Genomic DNA, 10,227 nt, shown 5'->3' on the forward strand with positions numbered 1-10,227 from the left:
CGGTAAAATGAGCACACACCAAACTTAAAAGCCTGCATATTTGATATCTGGAATTATTTTGATATGTGGGAAAGGAACTCTAAGGCAATATATAAGCTATGGACAGATGGTACAAAAATGATATGGTAAAGCTTTTATTTTTTTTATTTTTTTGGCTTTGTTTTAAGATAGTCAACACTTGTGCAAATAATTATTAAAAAATCTAGACTTGTTTGTTCATCAACCTATTATCTACAACTGGGTATAATTACATTATTGTTCAAATCAACACTCAAATGAAAAAATGACTGAATAATCAGCTAATTTAGCACATATAGGGATTAAAGGAAATGAAATTGTAGACAAGATTGCTAAGGAAGCATCACAAAATAAAACCCTTGAAATGATGATTAACTTAAGTAAGACAGAAATTAAGAGTATCATTAAACAAAGGATGAAGGAAAGGTGGCAAAAACAATCGGAAGAAGAAAGGAGAGGAAGATGGCTTTATAGGATTCAACGGAAAGTCGGAGAAATGAGGATAGCAGAAGGAAGCAGAAGAGAGGAAACAGTTATTTCAAGACTTAGATTTGGGCATTAAATAATACATTATTCAAAATAGGGAAACATATATCAGGCAAATGGGAATTTTGTGGACAAGACGAAAAAAGTAGAACGTGTTGTAAGAAGTATGAAGAAGAAAGGAAGAATTTGGTTAGAGACCTAAATAAGGAGACAGTAAAATTGAATTTGATAGATATTCTGCAGAAAAGGTCAAAACATTTTATCAATATTTAATAAATATTTAATATTAACAGGAATAATTAGGAGGATTTACTATATATTTATAGTAATAATATATATAAGTAATATTATATAGAGAGATATATAGATAAATAAATACAAGAGTCTTTATGAATAGGGACATTCTGATTCACACTCCTCACCAGTAGGTGGCGGTAATGCACACCGAAAAGTTGTTTACCAACCGCCATGTGCGGCAGGGGGCGCTGTGAGGAGTCAACCCACCGTCGAGTTCAGAAGGAGAGCAGCTTCTGTTTGATTGGAGGAAGTGGAGCATACACAGAAAAAGATGGCCGAAGTGATAGAACTGCAGAAATTGAAGGTTGGTTTAAGCTTTAAATGTGTATTTTATTTTCATTTTCTGGGTTTATAAGCGGGGAATGCGTTGTATAAGCTTTGACCATGGAAGCATATCCCGGAGTTATGGCTAAATAAAGATTTTTAAGGGTTAAAAGGATCCTCCCGCTGTGAGGGCTCCGACCGGCGTGTTTTCAATGAGCGCTTGCTAACAATTAGCCAGGCAGGAGACGAATGAACAAATACTGGGATTTAAAATTCTACCAGAAAAAATATTTCCATAAGAACCAATGGATAAAGCAATTCTCAGTTGTTTCATTATAATCAACTTAGAGCTAAATTTGAGTAATAATAAATATTGTGCCGGTCTAAAGTTGATAAAACCCACATCATTTTACTCTGGAAATACACTTTAGAACGTTTGCGCGTGAATTAAATCTAAAATTGAGAACACCTTTAAAATAATTGATGAAAATGTAGCATAGTAAATGTCAATATTGATAATGAAAAATGTTGTAGGATTTATTTTTTGATTTTAGGCTTCTTTTTTAGTCCAATAATAACCATCATTGAATATGTTCCATATATTTATCTTATAAGAGGCTGCTCTAGATAGAGTTGCTCACTAGCCACTTTGTTTTCCTAATTTCGTACCCATTTTTATCCATACATCCCAAACTCCCTTAATATCATTTTAAATCTTGATTCATAAAGGTGATGTAATTTAGATATGAGTTATGATTTCAATGAGAGATCTGATGGTGCATTATGTAAAAACTCACACAGACAGAATTCACACCTGCCTTTCAAACCTTTAAAGCAAAGCACTTTGTGATCTAGTTCTTTACCATTTTCTTCAGGTTTTTCATTTTTGTTGGTATTAATGTATATATTAGTTCTACAACTTACAATTAATTTACATATTGATTAATTCAATTCAGTTTATTTCTATAGCGCCAATTCACAACACATGTCATCTCAAGGCACTTTACAATTCACCAGATCATACAATCAAATGGATTCAAAGTTTTCTATCTAAGGAAAACCAGTTACGGTAATTGCATCGACTCATTGACTCGGATGCAATCCCTCACGCTAAGCATGCTTGTAACGACAGTGGAGAGGAAAAACTCCCTTTTAACAGGAAGAAACCTCCAGCAGAACCAGGCTCAGTGTAAGCAGCCATCTGCCGAGGACGACTGGGGTTCAAGGAAACAGAAACAGAGATACAGAAAAGCAGCTGTAAAAGGTGGCCCCGTCCAGGAAACACACAGCCAGGCAGACGAGCTCTGAGCCAGCTCCCTGATAATCTGTCTATTATTTTCTCGGATAGCCAAAGGGTCCTTAAAGAATATTTTTTAGGAAATTAAACCAGGTGAAACTAAAACTTTTCCACTGCAGGAGTTCTCGTTAGAGCATATGGAAAAAATGTCTTTATCTTAAATGCAAAATGTTGATATGATTACTGCTCTAAGTGGGTTGCTCTGTCAGCTAAAAGCATGTTTTAGAGTCTCTATACTCCAGTAAACAATTAATTAGTAACTAAATTAGTTGATGATTATTTCAATATTTGATTAATCGTGATTAATTGTTTCAGCCCTAGTATAGAGAGATTTTTTCACATAAAAGTCAAAATTCCGTCCTAGATGTTATATGCCCTGCATTTGTGTAGATTTATGCTGTTTCTACAGGTTTTTGCTCTGATTCCTGTTGGGGTCTTCAGAAATCATGACCCTCAACATTTACTTTTATTCACTGCTGTTTACTATGTTGACAAAAAAACACATCTGTTTGCAGCTTGCTGAACTGAGGCAAGAGTGCGATGCCCGAGGTCTGGAGACCAAGGGAAATAAAGGAGATCTGATTGCCCGACTCCAAGCCTATCTGGACGAACATGGTGAGGCTAAGCACCGTTCACATTGTAATATTTAGCAGTTGTAAAGACATGTTTCCAGGATTACTACTAGGACTGAACTACATCAAAGAAACATGACATTGCAACATTTTGATTGAATAATTGAAGGGATTTATGAAAATAAGGTTAATATTGCTATGTTTATATTGTTAAAACACTTTACAGTACAGTATTTTTTTTTCCATTAACTCTCCAAGGTCCATATTTGTGTGTGACAATTTTTTCTATAATCTTTTCGCTGCTGTAACACCAGAACTTCCCCAATGCTTTGTCAAAAATCACAAACAGACCTCAGCGTACTTATAGAAATGTAAGATCTACTTTCACCAAAACAAACGCTGACTAAAAAAAATTTAAGAGAGAAACCAAGAATGTTGGTTACAAATGTTTCTCAAAGACTAACCAGGGCTGGGCCATTTGTCTTAGAAATAAATTATCTGTTTTTTCTTTCAATATTTAATTTAAGCAAAAAAAATATGACGACCAAAAAATCCCTTAAAGGAATAGTACACCCAAAACATGATTAGCCTTCATTTTCTACTCACCCCCATGCTGAACAACACTCTGGAGTACTTTTTTGATATCTCAAATGCATCTGGAGATCTGGGAGGCTTCTTGCTGTCTGCTGACATTCAAATAATGGAGGTCTATGGTGACCGAGACAGAAAGGTCCATAAAAGTCCACAAAAAACGTGTCAATATTCCTCCATACTGCTCGTCCAATGTATTCCAAGTGTCCTGAGTGGGTAGCGTCCATAATTTACTCAAAACGAAGTCATTTAGAATGTTTTTAGAGCATAAACAGTAGTGTATAGGATTTCCTGAAAGCGCGCACCTGCACGTTCACGACGCTACGGAAGCCGGCAGACCGAACCAGATGAAAGTGCGCATTCAGCGTCTGCTCTGCCGATAATGCAAGCGTAGAAGAAGAAATGTGCTGTTTACCTGTGCAAAGAAAGAAACAACGAAAGAAAAATGTCTGAGGACTTCAGTGTTGAGGAAGAGCATGAGTTCTTTGCCGAGCTGAATGCGCACTTTCATCTGGTTTGGTCTGCCACAGTTTCCGTAGACTCGTGAACTCGCAGGCTAGCGCTTTTAGGAAATCCTATACACTGCTGTTTATGCTCTAAAAACATTCTAAATGACTTCGGATCTTGAAGAGTTCTGTAGAAATTTACAGCTAAAGTTTCTTTATTCTAAAAGCAAGGCAGATTTCTTGACACTTTTGGATTATTTAGTTCTCTAAGACAGCTGTTCTTTCAGCAGAATGAACATCTCTGTTTAGTATTACTGTCTGTATACTCAGTTAACTAAATTAGCTAAAGTAAATTTAATGGACTATGTAATCCTGTTAATAGTCCCAGCCCTGTTTATTTTATAGTTTGCTGACTGTGTCGGGGTTAATCTCTCTCTTCATAGTTTTATCACTATAAACTTGCTAATGTCATTTTGTGTCCTTTATGTCTTTTTTCACTGTTTGAACAACAGAAGAAGACGTGGATGTAGACGAAGTCCTGGCTGAGGATTCTGTGGTAAAAGGACTACTACTTATGTGATATTTTACTCTGCCTCCTATACGTCTGTATCTGAGTTAAGGTTTCTGTTTTATTCAGGACTTTGGTAAAGTGGAGAGCACTGAGCCCATAAATGTGAACAATGGTTCTGAAGCGATTGAAAGTGAGCCGTAAGTATCTCAAAACAGTCTGCACAAATCTTTTTCCTTCACATTTTCGTGAACTTTCCTCTCTGTTATAAGAGATATGTCTGTCTTTGCTTTTGGGGAATCAGGGTTTCTGAAGAGATAAACTAAAAGCTGCATATCCTGATTAAAATTCTGTTTTGTTTTCCAGGCCTGCTGAGAAGAAGGTGGTGAAAATATCTCCTCCATTATCTGCCAGTGAGGTATGTCTTCTCATTTAGAATGATTAAAGTTTTCTTTTCTGTTTCATCTAATGGAATTCACTGTATAGGTATAGGGCTGCATGGTGGTGGAAAAGTCCTGCAAGCGTTACCCATCATTCAAAGTTTTAACATTTAATTAAATTTACCTCTATGCACAGTTGTAACAGATTATTGTAAAAGTCAGTCAGCACATCAGTTTGATTTGGGGAGGGGTACAAAGGAGTGTTTTCCTGCTGAATAGAATAGGGAATAGGCTTTGCTGCATCTGCTGCGGGTCCAGCAGATTCTGCAACAGTTTCTTCCCCACCGCCATCAGACAGCTGAAAAAAACTCTAAACCAGCCACAGACTCTGCATCACAGTGATAACACCAAACCAAAAATACTGCATATTGGCCCCACTTATATTTAATACTCTGAACTTCCATATCAATGCATTTTTGCACTGTGTTTTTTCTCCCACACTGTTTACATTTGATCACTGCTGAACTTTCTGGAATGGAAATGTTCATTTACTTTCTGAAAACTGTACTAAGCAAAAATTTGTTTTGTTTACACACAGTGTATACAAAATGACAATAAAGGTTGTCTAAGATGTAATGCGGCAGAAGGGGGAGGGTAGGCCTGGTAAGCTGGGTCTTCAAGACGTAAGATAAAAGGCACCTCTCTGCTCTAAAAGTTCAATTTCGGGGGAAGACGCATAAAACAGGTGGGTTTTCCTGGGAATTATGATCTTAACGTACCTTTTCTTTTTTAACAGAGACTACAGAAAAGAGCTGAGCGTTTTAATGTGCCAGCATCAGCTGAGAGCAAGAAGGCCTTACGTGCAGCAAGGTGAGTTCCAACTTTACATCACATTATGTTTGCTCACTATAGTTCTAATACTGTTGTCTTAACTGTAAACGTTTATTTCCTTCATTCTTTTTACGACACAAAGCTTAGAATTTGGAAGAATTGGATCTGTCAATGAGAAGTTACTGTGGGTAGAAAACATAAATTGAGATAAAATTTAAAAACCGCAAGTGCCCGTTTACAGTTGCTTCTTTCTGTGTAGGGATTCAAAAGCTATTGCTATTTTATTAAATGACTTGCTAAGCATGTACATTTTCTTAAGGTAACAAAAGTAGCTCTCGTTTTAGTTGACAGCTGTTTGTATTGAAAAGGAGGGAAACTATTGATCCTTTAAGTCAGGGGTCTGGAACTTAAATCATTTAACTTTTAAATGCGTTTCAGGTTTGACACATCTGACTTCAAATTGGCCCCATTAGCAGAACTTTACTGCTTCTTAGGAGGTAGTTCAGGTGTTTATAGCAAGGGTTACATCTAAAAGTAGCAGAAAATATTTGATACTCGATACCTTTTTCAATACCACTTGGATAAAAAGGACAAATAGTTAAAGGCATGAAAAACAAATGAACTTGAAAGGCTCCCCTTTTTCAATCTCCCCACAGAGAAACGCCTTCTCGAAAGAATCCCAGACCGAAGTTCAATGAATATCCCAGAAATGTAGAAAAGCAATAGCAATTGTATTATGGATACATTCCTAATGAGTTTTGTATCCAGGTACAGCGCTACAGTATCGCTCAATTTTGACATTAATTAACAGGCCCCTCCATACATCACTTAAATGTTGATCTCTTGTTCTTTCTTTGGTTCCTAAAATCCAGTTCAAAACTATTGGTGACCTATCTCTGTGTGGGCGAATGTTGATTCTTTAAAAAAATTTATAATTACTTTTTTCCCCCCGACAAGCTGTTAATGATACCATCTCATTGTTTTTATTATTTCTGAGTTCTTTGTTTGATATTTATATTATATTCAGACTTATTTAACTTGCAGTCTGTGAAGCACATTGTGGTTTTATCTGTGCTATATAAACAGTGCTGTATAAGTGCAGTTTATTTAAATATTGCTGACTTTACCCTCTGCTTTGTTTCCCCAGGTTTGGCATGCCGTCCGATTCTTCTAGCCCGTCCCCAGGTATGTCGCTGTGAACACTAGATGTAACAAATGATATGGCAAACCTTCAGCTATTTAATTTTACTCAGAAATCGTTAAAAGTAAGTAGTTATTTGAGGTCTCATAGACACATTGGAAATTATTAGGGCTAAAACAATCAATTGGATTAATTAATAAATTAATTAATAATTAATTAATGTTTATTTGATGATTGAAATAATAGTCAAATAATTTAGTAATTGGTTAATTGGAGTATAGAGACTGTATAGAGATTATGCCTTTAGCTGACAAAGCGACCCCATCAGAGGAGAAATTGTACCAAAAAAGTATCAAAAAAAGGGGAAAAAAATAATAATAAACATTTAAAATATATTTGTGTACGAAAGACTAATTTTGCCTTTAAGAAAAAATAACCTTTTGGTCCGTTTGTATCTTCTATCCAGAAGTTACCAAATGTTTCACCTGGTTTAAAGTCTGTGATCTTTAAGAATGTTTTGCTACCTGATTACTGATTAATGTATTGAAATAAACAATGAACAGATTAATTGATTAGTAAAATGGTAATTAGTTGCAGTGCTGGAAAAATATTTCCTTAAACCTGCATAAATCTGTTCATAAGGAACTAAATCACAAAAAAATCAGAGAAAGCAGTGCTCTTCAACTCTGTGCTTTAAGGTACGCTGCCCTGGATGTTATAGAGCTTTCCTTACTTCCTCCCCTCCTGTGTGATTAACAGGCCCTTTGCTGAACAAACATCTAATTCTGATGTACTAAAGAAAGAAAAACATTGAGCACCTTTAGGAGCAGACTTAAAAAACATAAAATAAATTTTTTCCTCCAACTTTTATTGTCATTATACTGTCCCAAGTACAGAGCAACAAAATTAACTCTCTGCATTTAACCCATCCCCTTGGGGAGCCGTGTGGGGTTAAGGATCTTTGCTCAGAGACCCAGAGTGCAGGCAAACCCTATTTTTCAGTTCTTGTACTTAATGCTGTAATATTTTGGATCATAGGAGAAATGCAGACTCTTTGTATATGCCCTTTAATTTGTGTCTTTAAATAATTAAAAAATAGTGGATAATTTTCAGTGTCTTGATCTTTTTAATAGTTTGTAATAAACCTTATTGTGTCTAATTTGCATTCTGGAGAAGGACAGGAATCTTTTTTTTTTCAGCTTCTCTCCAGTGAATTTGTGCTATAAAATGAAAACATCTGCACTTTTCATAATGTATAATTATTATTTGTGTTTTTTTCTGAACAGGCGTTGTTGCAAACAGCAAAACTGGCGTAAGTTTTTCACAAGCATCCTCCTGCTTCTGCTTATCATTGAGGCTCCAGCTGATGCAGAGATGAAGTTTGATTGACGGCTTTTTTTTGTCTAATTTAGGTGAGCGCTGACCTGCTTAAGAAGCGGGCAGAAAGATTCGGCATGAACGTTTCCTCAGTTTCACAAAAGGTGATAAAGTTTGTTCCTGGAAGAACTCCCATTTCAGTTTTCAACACTCAACTTTGGCATACACAGCAGATCTTTTGTTTTTAAGGACACCGTCAGGAGATATTTTATATTTTTTTACACTTCAATATTCACAATTATTCTGGATCTTTAAAAAATAAATAAATCTGTTGGAGAATAATGCTTGAAAATGTTAAAAGCTTAGTTAACCTGCTTGCATGCTTCTCAAACAGTACTTTTGAGCAAGTTTTCATGGATTCATGCCTTTTATTATTCATTTGAAACCCTCTTTCTTTTTTACTTAGATTGTGGAGGATGAAAAGCTGAAAAAGAGAAAGGAGAGGTTTGGGATCTTAACGAGCGCCCCGTCAGTTGGAGGAGAGGACGTTGAGGTAGAGTTTGGTTTTTCATCTGCAGCCTTTAGAAAATTCCCTAAAGCAATCTGCTTATTAATGCCACCACTCCTGGGATTTTTTTTTTCTGCAGGCAAAGAAGATGAAGCGTGCAGAGAGATTTGGAAATGTTTAAAAAGATGATTGTCTTTTTTTTTTCTTTTTTTTTTTTTGTAGTGTTTTGTTTAAGGCTGTACAACCGATAAAGTCTCACCGACTGGAATTTTATCAATCAAAGGTACACTTAAATGCAAGGTCATATCTGAGAGGTGGATTCTGGAAATGACTGTTTTCCCAGAAGGCTAAAAGCTAATACTGTATTTATCTGTTTTTACTCGCTATAAAATTTTGATGCATAGACCAACTTCTTTTGTTTCTTTTAAACTAAAAATTATGCAGCAATAAACATTTTATTTCCTGCAGCTTTTTCATGTTAAGAACTGGTTATATTTCTTAGACCCAAGCCAATTATTAATTTAAAAAAAGTGCTGCATAGAAGTTGAGCGATGATAGTGGCCTCAGATTAGGAAAAGTTCTGTTAAAGGTTGTTTTCAGGTTCAGTTTTTGGCCACATTAAGACATTATTTCATTACTCTGAAAGACAGTTGCAGGAATTTTTTTTATGACATCATCCAGTGTAGCTAAACAGCAAATGGTTCATTTGAAAAACGTTCTTTTGTTCATGGCTTGAAAAATCAGTTTTCTGGTTGTTTACTAAATTTCAGGTGACAAGATGTTTCCTTGTATGTTTATTTTGTTTTAATTTACTTGTACTTTTGATTTAGCACACAGCCTTTTAATTCTTTGTCATGGAGGAGGCACCATGATACTACTTCAGGTTATCTGTCCATTTTATAACATTTTGAAATTTAAAATAAATTGTTTTGAATTTTTGAAATCTTCTGTCTTGTTTTCTATTTTTTCCTCTTGAATTGAAATAACCCATTCTTTGTTGGGGAATTGTTTTTATTCAGCCATGTAAGATCAAACACAGCATCTCAATTGGAATTTAAGCCAAACATTGATTAGCCATTTCAAAATTCATGTCTAACTTTATACATGTGAAATAACTGGTATTCTGTCATTTCTCTCCTCTATCCCACTAGGCTTGAGCTCACAAACTGGTGGTTATTCTGCTAAGGGCCTGCTCTGAAACATTCTTAAATATTTTAACAAACTTTCATATTTAATATGTGTTGATAATGACTGATTAATTATTGCGACACTTTTTAAAAATGTACATTAACAATCCTGAAGATGCAATAGTGCAATAGAATCATGTGATATTCTTTGAAAATTTGGTTAAAGGAAAATTTCTAGTGACTCAGCCAAAAAGACCTCTACCTCCAATTTGCCCCCATCTCTGTTGCTGATGCTAAATAACTTTCAATCTGAAACCTCGGACATCATTGACTCAATTGCTCCAGTTAAAGAAAAGTTAAAGAAACGTCTCCATGGAGAAGTACCCTACTAGCTAGAATTGAACAAAGAAAAAGTTGAAAAGCTGAACACAAAAGGCTGGACTC

General features: G+C 35.4%; 1 protein-coding gene across 1 annotated transcript; it reads left to right on the top strand.

Annotated features, from left to right (window-relative positions):
- Positions 1 to 1,015: 1,015 nt before the first annotated feature.
- On the top strand, positions 1,016 to 9,594 carry sarnp (SAP domain containing ribonucleoprotein). Its single transcript, XM_015381080.1, has 11 exons — positions 1,016 to 1,105; positions 2,878 to 2,977; positions 4,484 to 4,527; positions 4,609 to 4,679; positions 4,846 to 4,897; positions 5,656 to 5,729; positions 6,838 to 6,875; positions 8,118 to 8,143; positions 8,244 to 8,312; positions 8,615 to 8,701; positions 8,796 to 9,594. The coding sequence occupies exons 1-11, from the start codon at positions 1,073 to 1,075 to the stop codon at positions 8,835 to 8,837; spliced, it is 636 nt and encodes a 211-aa protein (XP_015236566.1). The 5' UTR covers positions 1,016 to 1,072; the 3' UTR covers positions 8,838 to 9,594.
- The last annotated feature ends 633 nt before the right edge of the window (positions 9,595 to 10,227 follow it).

This window comes from Cyprinodon variegatus, unplaced genomic scaffold (genome assembly GCF_000732505.1).
Source record: "Cyprinodon variegatus isolate N-32 unplaced genomic scaffold, C_variegatus-1.0 Scaffold228, whole genome shotgun sequence".
In the NCBI taxonomy this organism is placed as follows: Eukaryota; Metazoa; Chordata; class Actinopteri; order Cyprinodontiformes; family Cyprinodontidae; genus Cyprinodon; species Cyprinodon variegatus.

What these genes read in the sequence shown, in the direction of transcription:
- sarnp (XM_015381080.1), top strand. Translation starts at nt 1,073, where the DNA reads ATGGCCGAAGTGATAGAACTGCAGAAATTGAAG. An exon ending in TCCTGGCTGAGGATTCTGTG is followed by an intron (nt 4,528 to 4,608) that starts GTAAAAGGACTA and finishes TGTTTTATTCAG; the next exon opens with GACTTTGGTAAAGTGGAGAG. An exon ending in AAGGCCTTACGTGCAGCAAG is followed by an intron (nt 5,730 to 6,837) that starts GTGAGTTCCAAC and finishes TTGTTTCCCCAG; the next exon opens with GTTTGGCATGCCGTCCGATT.